General features: G+C 41.7%; 1 protein-coding gene across 5 annotated transcripts in view; it reads left to right on the plus strand.

Annotated features, from left to right (window-relative positions):
* The window catches only part of LOC311432690 (sodium channel protein type 5 subunit alpha-like), a 206,930-nt gene that overhangs the window by 141,745 nt on the left and 51,649 nt on the right, over positions 1–13,536 (plus strand). For 3 of the 5 annotated variants that reach the window (XM_084511137.1, XM_084511136.1, XM_084511135.1), the window contains exon 18: positions 9,316–9,474. In XM_084511137.1, the coding sequence (XP_084367263.1) occupies positions 9,316–9,474 (159 nt within the window). The remainder of the gene's footprint in view (positions 1–9,315; positions 9,475–13,536) is intronic. The other 2 variants (XM_084511138.1, XM_084511139.1) reach the window with 2 other exon arrangements.

Consider the following 13,536-nt stretch of genomic DNA (forward strand, 5'->3'; position numbering starts at 1 on the left):
CACTTACACCATGGAACTCCATCTTGTTTCTATTACCCCAAGCCTCAAGGACATGCGTGTCTTTCTTCAAGGTATTTGGATCATTGTCTGCATTGACAAGGTCCTCCAGTCAGCAAATGTCATTAGCACAATGTCAGAAAATGGCTCTAAACTTTGCTTGTTGTTTGAGTCAGCCTGGTAAGGCTGTTATTGCCTTCTCCCCTTTCTTAAATTTAACTGCAGCATGTGTTGCCTTATTCTGACTACTGCCCTCAATCTATCTATGTCATGCTACTGAGAAGAAAATCTATGATGCCGCAGTAGCTAGTGGCTCGTGGCCACATTTGCCCCCTCTGCCGTGACAGAACCAGGCATGGACGCTGCTTTCTGCAGAGATAACACCTCTGCATTTCCCCGTGCGGTGCAGTGCCAAGCCAGCAGCACTTGCCTGCTTGTCTCCAGAAAATGCCATTATTGATTTGTTCCGATGGAGTGGCTAATTGGGTCATATGGAAAGTGCTCACTGCCTGCTGCTGGGATGAAGAAGCGCTTTGCAGCTCCTTCCCCGTTCCTCGACACCAGGCACACACGCTTAGGTTCACAGCGGCCAGGTCCCATCTCCCACCGTGGCTGATTTGTACCGTCTGAATCTGCAAAGATGCTCGAGAGCTGCCCCTTCCCACTGCCCGAGGCTTTCCCCTGGATGTGGAAATCCTTAAATGGCAGGGAGTTATTGCCTGCTGGGGTTCGCCTTCATGGCCTGGCAGGGAATGTTGCCTGTGGGAAGGGGAAGGTTTTTTCTGTCACCCCTCAGGGTTTCCTGGTTTCTCACAGGATTTTTCTCAGTGAGGGATACACATTGCCTGGATTTTGCACACCCGACAAATATTTGTAACTCCACAAAAATCACTTTCTCAGCTTGGGCTCTGTCAAATGCATCTCCCAGGAAAATCAGTTTTCCAGGCTTTAGATAAGTTCCTACCTCCATACGTGCCAATGACAGAGTTGGCCATGACCAGAGTCTCTATTTGGTGGTACAGCTCCTATATTGCTCTGAACTGGATCAAATCCCCAAGCTTTTATTCTCTTTTTCCCCATTTTTTCAGTATTACTGACTTAATTTGATTTCACTTGACAAGGTGAAACTGTTTCGGATGGCTTTTTTTTTCATGTTTCTACCAGTAAGAGATTAATAGTTTTGAGGGCAGAGAGGACCGTTGGGATCATCAAGTTTTAGTTTTCTCATAGCACAGAGTCAAGGACTTCAAGCAATAATTTCTACTCAGAGCCTGTAAGTTTATTTTCACTGTGATACATCATTTGTGAGATAGAGGAGGGAATTAAATGTCTCAGGTAACAGAGACTTCACCATGAACATCTGGACCCACATCTGTTCCTTTGCAATCATTGGATACTTAACTGTACAATTTCTGTACAGTACAGACCTGTTCCTAAACTGATATGAATTCTGTAAAAGTCAGTAGAATTATTCCAGGTTGACATTAGTGGAGCTGAAATTACTGATAATTGCCCTAAAAATGCCATTGCATAAAGATTTTGGTATAAATTGTTTGTGACGATACCTTACTCTCCTGATAATTCAAACGTCGATAAATCAGAGATACCATGAAGTCATATGTTTATTTGACAAGGCACATTAATTTCAGCCTTTTACTGCAGGAAATATTGTTTATTGTCAGGAAATGCCTTTTCAAGCAATATTTATATCCCTGCTGTTTTCCGATACAGTCCTAGGGACAAATTTTCTTTTAGTACAACTGGATAAAATACCTTCGAAGTCAGTTGATGACTCCCCAGTTTATACTGGGAGGAGAATGAACGCACGTGTACACATGCACAGTGTGCAGTAAATCTTGCAGCAGTCTGCATGTCAGCTTTATTTGGGACAATATTTTTCTGACCATTAAGTAAGGCAGCAAGCGTTGGTTGTTGTTGTTGTTATTAGATCCAGTTTGCCTGATTTTCTCTCTCTTTGAAAGTGTATGGTTTGGTTTGCATTTCCTGAAAAGTGTGTAGAACTCATTTATTTTCTTTTTTCGTATTTTTAGCAATTAAATAGAATGTTTCTGTATTTATCACCTTGGGAAGAATAGCAGCAAGGCCATTAAAAAGAAAAGAGAAAAAAAAAAGGACTGTAAATCACAGCAGCAGATTTAAAGCACCTCTATTTTGTCTTTGCTTTTACATGTAGAATGGCATTTATATTTATTTCATTTCAGTACAATAGGGCAGAACAAGACTCAGTGTCAGATCTCTCTGCTGACGTGATCGCAGCAGTCACACCATGTATAAAGGTTTTAGGGTGCTTATCCAGTGGACACGGTGCCCAGGAAATATGTTTGTCTACAGCATAGTGCCTAAGGTCCAGGAAACACAGGGAGCTGATAGGAGAAAGAAAGAGGAAAAAAAAATAAAAAGAAAAGAAAAGCCTGGCATTGAGCGAGCCGATATCAGGCGTAGCGGACTTGTCAACATGCATTTGGACAAGAGCCCAGACTGGGGACCATGCGTCAGTCACAGCCTACTGGGTGCCATTTCCCAGGATCCATGTCCCTCCCCGGAGCACAATGCTGCCCAGAAATGAGCATTTCTTGCTGTTTCTGCCTTTGGTAAGGAAAATGCCAATGTTTAACATTTCGGACAAAATGAACAGCAGCCAGTTCTCGAACAGCTCCTGTGCCAAGGGGAGACAGAGGGTGTGTGTGTTCAAGGGGCATGAGGGCTTGACATTACTCCCCTCAATAATGGTCCAAAATAACAACATTTAAAATAATGGCATCTGAAAGTCTGACAGTTATTCTGTTGCTATTGCCTGTATTAAAATAAGTCTTCCTTAATGATCAAAACATTACCGCCTTGTTTGGGTGAAAGGACCCGTAGTATGTCAGACACTCTCTCAAAGCATGCTGCACTTTGAGGCAAACTTCCAAAATTTAAGCTTCAATCAGAGGAGCCCATTAGTTTTAGTTCTTCGTATTATACTGTGGAGAGATCCCAATTACCAAAAGAAACATAAAGTAGAGTGTGATTAAACTTCAAAATGCAATTTAGCAGAAGGTATTAGCTTGAACTCTGAACAATGAACACTTATGAAACACTTTCACTGCCTATTTAAGCCTATTGAATTGATAACAAGCTAAATTAACTTTGGCAGTCCATCTTTTTGCCAAGTTCTCCCACTTAAACCAATTTTAAGACTGAACCCTTGGAATAATGAATCAATGCTTTATTATGGGCAGTGTGTTGCCCAGTGTGGGAAAAGATCTCAGGCCAGCCAGGACCACACCATTAGAAATAATGTGCACTGCTCCTCCAGGGCCAGAGTTCAAACACGTAAAATGTTCTGGATCAATTCGAGAAGGACCACTGTGAAAGTGCCCTTTTCTTCTTCAGGGGAAGGCATTTGGCAAAGCACCCAGGGTTGGTGCAGAGAGCAGCAGTTGGTGGCTGCACGATGTTTGTCAGGGGAAAAAGTTCACATTTATTCAAAATAAAAAAAAAAATAAATCCAGGAGGGGCTGGCAATGTGTGTATATACATATATGTATATACATATATGCATACATTATATATATAAACACATTATATTGGAGTGTGTGTGTACATATATATATATGCGTATATATATACACACATGCCAAGATGGGTTGGTACCAGAGGAGTTTTTGCTGTTAACACTCTCTGCTCAGCAGCTGTGGTTTCTGGCCAGCCTTAGCCACTCTGAATTTTAAGGCCCAGATTCTGGTATTTTTATCCAGCTGCATATTCACAAATACTTTTTTTTTTTTTTTTTTTTTAAAACAAGTTCTCATCTTTGCTTCCAAATAGCCTACAGATTTCAGGGAATAAAGCTGTTTTATAGGTCCACCAGGAGGACAAGTCCTGTATTTAGCTACACAGGTGTAAGTTCAAACTACAGTGGTGTTCACTCTGACTGATGACAACACAATTGAAAATTCCCTTGGGAGCTGTGAACATCCAAATTAAGGACAGAATTTCATCTACCGGTACAGTCACCAGGAGCTGGGCAACAGGCTTGCATTATATCTGATCTCTCAGACTGCTGTATCTAACCTGTTTTGTCTGTGTTGCTCTCTGCACGCCTCTGCTAGTGGTTTTGGTTTTAATAAATGAGGTTCCTGTAAAGGCTGTGTCATCAAGAAAAAGAAAAGAAAAAAAAACAACACAGATGGAATTACATGGGAAATATGAGCAGGACTTTCTCATTCTGATGATGTTTTATGACTGAGTTTGCATCAGATTGTGACTGGCTTTTGCACAGGTGAATGGTGAGAGGAAAGGCTGGGAGGGGGAGATAAGGACTGAAAAGCTGGGCAAAAATCAGAGGCTAAGTTAGTCTGATGTGAAGTTGTTGTTGGAGAGATAGAGCTGGTGGTGTAAGATGGAGAGTGGGGATGCCCCCTCATATCACCAGGTTTAGATGTTTCTCTTTCCTGCTTTCATACCTATCCACCCTTGCTGATGAATTTGCAGCCCCTAAATTTTGTACAGTCTTCCTGTGCTGCAAACTCAAGGTAGGACTTCAGGCACTTCACATCAGCATCACAAATGCTGGTGACTGATAATGAAACATGCTTTTAAAGTGCCACATGAGTCCTGTCCCTAGTGCTGTGCTCTGATATTGCTTCTGGTTTTCCTGTAATTTCTCATTAAACTGAGCAGTAGCCACCCTGCTTTGCAGAAGTAATTCCTCAAATGGGGGCAGAGAGATTCCTGAACATGCGCGCTTAAAATTGACAGCTGTGTGGCAGCCCTCCTTTCTTCCTAGCAGAGTAAGTTTTATTAATCTTCCCCATCTCATATTAAGGAAGCAAGGGGATTTTCCTGATGTATTTGGTGTTTTTTCTTTGCATGCTGAACATGCAGAAAGATAAATCCACCGATTTTATTGGTGCTACAAGGATTTATATTTATTCATGAGAGGGGAACCAGGATCATAAATGATGGTAGCAAACCCCACCATTTGTTTCCCTGGATCGAGGCTATTTATTTCTCTCCCATTTTAGCCCCGACTGTTGAAGTCTGTTCAGACAGAGTGAATTCAGCATATCTGAGAGCTGTCAGCTTGACAGCTCTGCTGACTGTAGCCTCCTGTTGACTCTACACACGAAACAGGTGCTGCCCTGCCAGTAAGGCAAGCTCGCTGCTTTTCAGCAGCACTGCAATCTGCTTGCCTCTCCCCTTGTGCAGAGGTAGGATGCAAACAGTTCGGTTTTCACACTCGTTTACTCCTTGGCTTCTCTGCACAGGAAGGGTGCCAGTTACTCGATGCAAACTGTTGCCCAGAAAGGATGCCAATAGCTACCAGGCACAGCAATTTTGTGAAATCCATAGCTGTCTGCAAGGAGGAACATAAACACCAACAGTTACTTCCCAGAGTAAACAACCCTCTCGTAACTACATGTGTTTCTCCACTGAGCTGGGTTTGCTCTACATGAAAAACTCCTCAGGCTCCTATTATTGTATTTCATATCCCTGAACTGGCCATGGGAAGGTTTGCAGATTAAAATATGTTCTTGACTATTTGAGGACTAATTGTAGCTGTGCTGAATGGCATTTCTTGAGCAGGCTGTGTCATAGTGTTGGTCATCTCCAAATGGCTAAAGCAGAGATGCCTCTGCTGCCAGCATCCTTGACTGCGAGTGGTTCTTCCTGCAATGAGCAATGTCCAAAACTCATCTTCAGGGTGCCAGAGGGATGCATGAGCCTGGTGTGGAGTGGAGAAGACACATAAGATTGTTGTTTCCCATTGCACCATGGACTGAGTAAAGGGCAGTTCGTATTTGCACTGTCCCAGCAGCGTTAGGCGATACCCTGACCACCTCATAAAATAAGTTGAATTAACTTCATCCTGCACCTCCTTCATCTGTGCCCGCTGGATCAGCAGTGACATTTGCAAGTGGGGAGTGCTCTAGCCCAGTCCCCAGTCCTTACCTCCCCCGCTTGCAGGGAGAGGAAGCTTCCTGCTATCAAAGGCTTTGCACGTCTTCTTTCCCATGACAGCCGTGCCTGGGGAATCAGGGAACAAATGCTCCGAGCTGGGGTCATGATCTAGGTAGTGAGTGAAGTGTCAGGAGAGCCCATCCGAGCAGATCCCCATGTGAGAGACAGGCCTGGGGATCATCTTTCTAAATTTGTTTGCACAGGATGGAAAAAAATGATATTTCCATGGGGAAGGAATAAAGCGAATCCACGCCGATGACAGGTATTTGTCCTGGTTTGCCAGCAGCAAGTCTTCTTTCCAGAGGAGCGGCATTTGCACTAATCCCCATCTGAGCCCGAAACAATTAGCTGATCCGTGCTTTTCAGAGGCAGGACGTGGTGTGGAGCCTGTGTATTTACTTGTGCCAGCCAACAAGTATGTGGGTCCGTGCACACGCACACTTGGGATGTCACCCAGATCGTGCTCTGTTTTCAATCCGGTTGCTGTTTTTGTGGTGCCGCAGCTGACCTGCAGCGTGCGAGGGGACAGCGCTTGGTCCAGCCTCCTACACACGATAAACCCTCCTACGGTGCTGGCAGAGCACCTCTTTTTAGGGCCCAGAGCCGAGCAGGGGTGAGCAAACTTATGGTTTATCCTCTAAAAGAGCTAACGCCTGTCCCAGGCTCCCAGCCGGCCATTTATAGGCACAAAGTTTTCGTACTGCTGAATGGTTTTACTTTATAAATAGTGAAAACAAGCGAATCAATAAATATTACCATAATGTGTATTGCCTTGGCAACATGGCACTTGATACAAAAATTAAAAACAAATTATATAAACCACCCACGGTGGGGAGCTTTACAGGAGATAAACCTGCTGCCATTGCTGCCAGAAGAGCAAATCATCTGGAAGCAGAGCAGAAGCAAACAGCCCAAAGTTAAACAAAACCCCAGCGAATGCACCCTGCCCCAGGCAGATTCCTGCTGACCCTTGGGCTCTGTGTGCTGGAACTGAGACCCTTCCATCCCATGGCAGCAGCTCACCAGGGCTGACATCAGTCATTTGCAAAAACCCAGTTAATTCCCTAACCCTAGTGGATAATTTGCCAGGATATACTCCATCAGTACTAATTAATATTAACTTGTCAGATGCTTTCTACAAGTGTGATTTCTGGGAAGTAGCTGGGGCCATGTTTCCTGGAGTTTAGTCTCTAGGAAATTGTTCCTAAAATCTTGGTGCCACGGAGAAGGTTTAGCCAGTAGAGAAACGGTGTAAGCTTTGCATCTGACGCTAGCTTAATTATTCAGTGCAATAATTTGCTTAACAACTTGAATATTCGTCAGATCAACTGAATTACACAGTCTGTTCTCGTACACGGCTTTGTTTCTAATGAATCTGAGTGCACAACCCTTCTGCATAAGTGAACTCGAGATGTCACCCGGGATTGCCTTGGACTTTTAATGTGACACGATTGTTCCTGTTGTTTTAGTGCTATAACTGATACCCTGCCATTAAGATTACGTGGTACTAAGTTGTATGCACATTGCATAAAGGAAAAAAAAACACACAACTTTTTTATGGCTGAGCGCCTTATTGAGTATTCTCTGCTTTCCATGCTAGCATCTCTCCTGAATATTACAATATTTCCAAAGATGCTCTTTAAAAAGTGCTACTTTTTGGCAGGGGCTCAGTGATTATGGAACACTCTCCGGCTTGTGAAGATCGGTGCTAAACTGTGCCTAGAAATCGCATGCAATACATTCTCATGCAGAGGGTACAGGCTTGCACATGCATACTTTAATTTATTAAAGCTAGATTATATTTTAGACCACATGCCCTCTGAAGCAGGAAACAAGTAATTTGATTTTGAATTAATTTGCTAGAAACGCAGAACAACATTTGAAAGGATTGGTACAAACCTGACAGTCCGAAAGTATTTATACAGAGAGAGCAATTTGCTTAACCAACTGCTTCCTTTGTGTCATCTGTTCTCTCAGATAGTTATATTTGGAATAAAGTGTTTTTCTGCTGCTGGTACCTCTTGAGGGACTTCCTGTGGTGATGTGGCTTTAGAACTGAGGCAGGTAGGCTGTGGCTCCCTGGGGAAGGGAAACTCACTTTAATACTTGAATAACATCGAATGTCACTCAAGCCGAAGGAAAAAAAAAGGTGGACAAGTGAAAGATAAATAGGTTTAAATAATTACTGTTGAAATCCTGTTATGCTTGTAATTTTTTTCTCAGCATGGAAGTCCTTCTGTAAGCAATTCAGCATAACCCTTTGAAATCAGCTTGAGTTTTATTAATATTTTAGTAGCAGCATTAGTAATGGCATGAACGATGGTAGTGCTGTGATGAGCTGTGGAGTTTTCAGAGCAACCCCTCTTGCAGGTGAATCAATAAAACTGAACTGATTTACACCAGCAGTGAACCTGGGCTCCAGATGCAGGGGCCAACCGTGCAAGCATGCTCTCCTCTGCCATTAGTCCTGGCAGCACTTCTGGAGAGCTCAGAGGCAATAAGCATCGCCCCAGGATGGCGTGGCTGGATTTAATGGCACCACTTGTACCGGCAGGCACTGGGGCCAGTCAGATGTGTTTGCAGGAAAAAATGCTGGTCTGATTCCGCAGCGCATCCCCTTTTAGTGCAGTACTTAAGGATGTGCTCTCCTTTCAACCTGCGGTTAAGTCCCGCTGATATCAGTGGGTGCAAAGTAGTCTGCAGTGCTTTGCTGAACAGGCGCCGCACACGTTCCTGTGTTTACCTGCAGTTTTTTTTACATCTACTTTTAGATACCTTTTATCTCTTCCTGTGAACTTGGCATTTTCCTTCCCTTCCATGTGTAGCTTGTCTTCTCAGGGTGAGTTTTTTTCACATCGTTTCAAGCAGCCCCGTGGCAGGGCTCTGGGTGTTGCACTGGTGCCTTTCTCCATCTGTGATGCTGAATATTGCTCAGTCACCTGGCTTCAGAGTACACCCCTCAAGTTGCAAAAAAACAAACAAACAAAAACAAAGCACAACCCCTTGTTTGAACTACAAGCCCTCTTCTGTGCCTCTGGTCCTTGGAAGAACCTATGTCACCAAACTGGATGGAAAGTGGAGAACACAAGGAAATTTCCTCCCACAACAACAGCTCAAAAATAATAAGCTGGTCTATCTTTAATTTCCGATTTTACAGACAGATATCTTGACACATATAGTTGCTAAACCTGAAAAATTACAGCATAAGCTTGTGTAATCTTGTTGCTTGCCATTTTTCCTTAAGATGTCATCCCCTGACAAGTATAGTTCAGGCTATTTTCTCTTCTAGCTGGGGAGTTCTCCATAAGAAATAAGCATGCTATCAAAGAAAAAGAAAATAAACCCATCTAGGATTATTTCCAGCAGGAAAAGCAGCTGCAGCTGAGGGGGCAGCGATGTCAAAGCCCAGGCGCCCGGAGTCAGAACTCTGAGATTTGTGAAGAGTTAAGTGAGTTGCACATGGATAAGCAGTTGAAGGCTGAGCCACCACCTCCAGTAGGGCAAAAAGAGGTAACAGAAACCACTTTCCTACCTGATACTGCATGCAATTCATCACACAAGCTCCATAGTGCATGCCACCAATTTTTGTGGGGGGTTGGGGCTTGGAAAATATATATTTGTCAATTGTCAGGGAAGCAGAAGCACAGTAGGTATTACAGTCTTACTAAAGGATTGTGTTGTTGTAAAAATCATTGAAAAGCTTGGAAAATGTGCATTACAAATTAAGATGGGATTTTCTGAGGCTTTGGAAAAAAAAAAAATCGGTAATGTTACTGTCTTATTTTAGGAGAAAATGCATGTGTGTTTAGCCCTTGAAAACTAGCTCCAAGAATGGCATCTGCTGACTTGGCAGATCTGTACCTGGAGTTCACTGGAGGGCACCTGTTCTGTGTAGCAGATTACCATTTCTTTTCCTGTTAGCACTATAGACCCAAGAGAGGTTCAAGAATTTAAGTAGCTGACATGAAATTACTAATTATACAGTAAGCCTCGAAATCATTCAGTTATTATTGGCCAAACTGTGGATAGCTCTTTTTTTTTCTCAATGTGAAGACTACATTGACGTTTATTTTCAATTTCTAGGATTATGTTGTCTTTATAAACATTAATATCCCACTTGATGACTTGTTGAGATTTTTGTCTCCATTCAGATTTAGTATTTATTGATAGAACATTGCATTTATTATTGAAGAGTGATCTTTGAAATCAGAAACTGGAGGTTTTGAGCCATGTCCTGGGAATTTGGGGAACTCCATAGTAGCTTGAGACTGGAACCAGTGGTAGTCTGGGGAGTTTGAATTAATGAAAGGGAAAGAATGACTTAATATCAACATCACTCCTTTCCTAGTTCTGCTATAAAACTGCCAATGAGCTTGTGCCCAGCAGGAGCAATCCCATGCAGAAATTTTGACAGGTCAATGGAAACAAGGCTGCTGCAGAGCCAGAGCTCACCTTATCCAGGCCTGCTGATTCTTAGTGTCACATGGGGTGGAATTTACTGAACTAAATGTGGGCATCTGCATCTAGACTTGTCATCTGAGACCCCTTCTGTAGTCAACAAAGATCGGGAGCAAATATAGTTAGGTAAAAGTGTTTCATCTTCTCCTGAAATCAACGTTTAAATTAGGTCAGATGAATCATATTTTAAAGCACCTGTTTCTCTCCAGTGACTATAAAGGGAGCCCAGGGTAACTAGCTGAGCTGTGGCGATCTACACTTAGGTGAGCTAAACTCCACTGATAACCACCCAAAATTCTCTAGCCGTGAAGCAGTTCTGTCAGGGGCAATCCTCACCAGAATAGTTCTTGGCATACTGAGCTTTCATCTTCAGAAAGAAAAGGTCCAGTACTTTAGAGGAAGGAAACTTCAAGCATCTCATATTCCAATCTCAGGGAAAAATAAATAAATAAATAAATATTTACCCAAAAGAAACATTAGATTTTAAACTAATGAGCTGAATTACAACAAGTAGGAATCAGAAGACCATCTCAGGAGTTTTTTCTCACAGGGGATTTGGTATCCTTCATGTTTAACCACATTTGTAAGATATAAAAACCCTGTTATATTAGCATGAAGGCCTGAGAACTATGTCCTTTCTTAGTGTTATAATGAAATGTCATGATAAGACAGGAACATTCTAGCTCTGATATATTCAGCAACATCGTGATAAAGAAATAATCCCCATTTCCTCCCTCAACTTTCAAAAGGTCCTGGAACACAAATGTCACCTTTCTATAGTAGACTATAATTGATTCTATTTGTGGCTTCTTAAAGAGAGGTGGAGGAATATGGCAATAATCCAGGGATGACTTGAAATCAAACGGAAGTTCACATGAGGCTATGAATACCAACATGAAAGAGCAAAGCCCAAAGGATGCTATTTTTGAAGGGTAAATCTTGTGTGGACATCACATACTTACAGTCCTTCTGTTCAGAAGTAATCTTTCTGCCGACACAAAAGGGCATGATAATCTTTTTGATGAATGCCCAAGAACCCGGGACTAGCCAAATAAAGCCAGCAACTGCAAGGAAGTAACTTAACGGATTTGGTATGCCCAAGAGACAGGGCTTTGAGTTATTCAGTCGCTCACAGGAAGCACTGAATGTGTTCTGAATAAAACACTGTTGATGGCAGTAAAGGATACATTATATGATTAAAAATTCATCCCATATAAATCAACAGGAAGACACCATAGAAATAAAATCGTTGATGTCACAGGTGGATAAGACCTCAGAGAACATACCCGTTAATTTCTTTGCCAAAACATCGCCCCGTAAAATATTTTGTACAGCCTTGTGGAATCTACCTTTAAACGTATCAGGCAACTTAGACTTCTTCATTTATCAAAGAAACAGTTTACTCAGCTAGAAAAAAAAATTCTCATGCTTGGGTGTATTGCCTTGATAATCATCCTATTTTTTTTTTCCTTTTGAAATAGATTTTTATTACTCTCTTTTATCTGGCATTCTCTTTTTATGAATTAATATCACTTAATTTAATAGACTGTTATTAGCTTCCTTTTGCATTTTGTTTACTCCCTAAAGTCACATGCCACTGTTCCTCCTTTTACCTTTTTCTTTTTTCTTTTTTTTTATTTTCAACTCCCTCATTTTTTCCTCTTTGGAGTTGTTTTACCAAGAACTAAACACAGTACTCCAAATGAAATATCCACAGAACTATAAAGAGAAGTAGTATCTCAGTATATAGACACAATACTTTCATATAGGATTTCTGCATCTTTATATTCCACTACAAAATCATGTCTAATTTTTTAAATATTACCCCAGGTGACTTGTGGTTACAAATTTTCATGATTCCCATTGAATTTTTTCCTGAACTATTTCCTTTGTAGTGTTTTGAGTCAATTCTCATTTTGCTATATTCTCTCCATGTTTCACTTCTCACTTCATTTCTCCTTGGTTTCAATACTCTCTTCAATTTAATGTTATCTGCCAATATAAGAATTATATTGGTCAGTATATCTTCTGTATCTTTAGTGAAGATAATGCTGACTCTAAGCCCTACATGTATCTTCCTCTGAAGACAAAGTTTTTGTTACGTTTGGGTCCTTAGGATGGCTTTTCTCCATACAGCAATGGGTGAATCAGAGCCAATTACACAATATTTCAAAAGTAGGCTTTTCTATAATAGAAATATAGGTATTTTATTAAGATTTATGTATCATCTGTCAGTTTGCTGGATTAAGGCTGTGATCTTCAAAGGGAAGGGAGAGAGGGAGAAAGATAAGAGAGTTAAACCTTCAGCAAACATCAACTTTCAATGAGATTTCAGCTTCTCACTGCTGCAGGCTTCTTAAAAAAAAATAATAAAAAAAAAGCAGCATTCAGATCAATTTAGCACTATTAGAGACACAAGTGGTGTCTGACACAAGAGACACAAGCCCTGTCCAGCTACTTAAGACAGAGCAGACCACTCAGAAACGCATTAAAAACTATCCTCTGCAGCATGAATTTACTCTCAAGTGGGAGGTCTTCCAAAGAGGCTCCTGATGTTGTCTCTGTCTGGCATATCTCCTCCACTCACTTATTCCAAGAAAGAAAGAGGACATTCTGTATTCGTCCTCTTCATCTTTTGGCCTCCTTATTCCCTGTTTGTGCACAGCACCCGTGGCAGACAGGAGAGCTGCCTCAATGTCTTTACGTCTCCATGACTTTTCGCTCAGCTGGCCTCCAAGAAAGTACTCTCCTTTTCTCCACTGTTTGTTTAATTAGCTTTAATCATGAGCTACAGCAAGAGTTTAGTGATCTGTGGTTCCCATGATTATTCCCTTTTCCTCTTCTCTATACTCAGTATTGTGTTTACTTATTGCTGCTCTCCTGGGCTCTTTCCAGTTTTCCATGAGCATTATTGATTGCTAATGGCATGTTACCTTAGTGTTTCAGATCCCTGTATGCCCTACAATGTGCGTTGGCTGGATCTGCTGATTTGCATTTGTTTCAGGTTTTCTAGATATTTCTCTGCTTACATTTCCACTAGTTCTAACAAGCTCTCACTCCCTTTTTATTGATCGCCTTGTTGGATTCTTTTAAAAAGGGTTTATTTTCTGAGGC

The sequence above is a fragment of the Aythya ferina genome (genome assembly GCF_964211825.1).
Source record: "Aythya ferina genome assembly, chromosome: 2".
Taxonomy (NCBI): domain Eukaryota; kingdom Metazoa; phylum Chordata; class Aves; order Anseriformes; family Anatidae; genus Aythya; species Aythya ferina.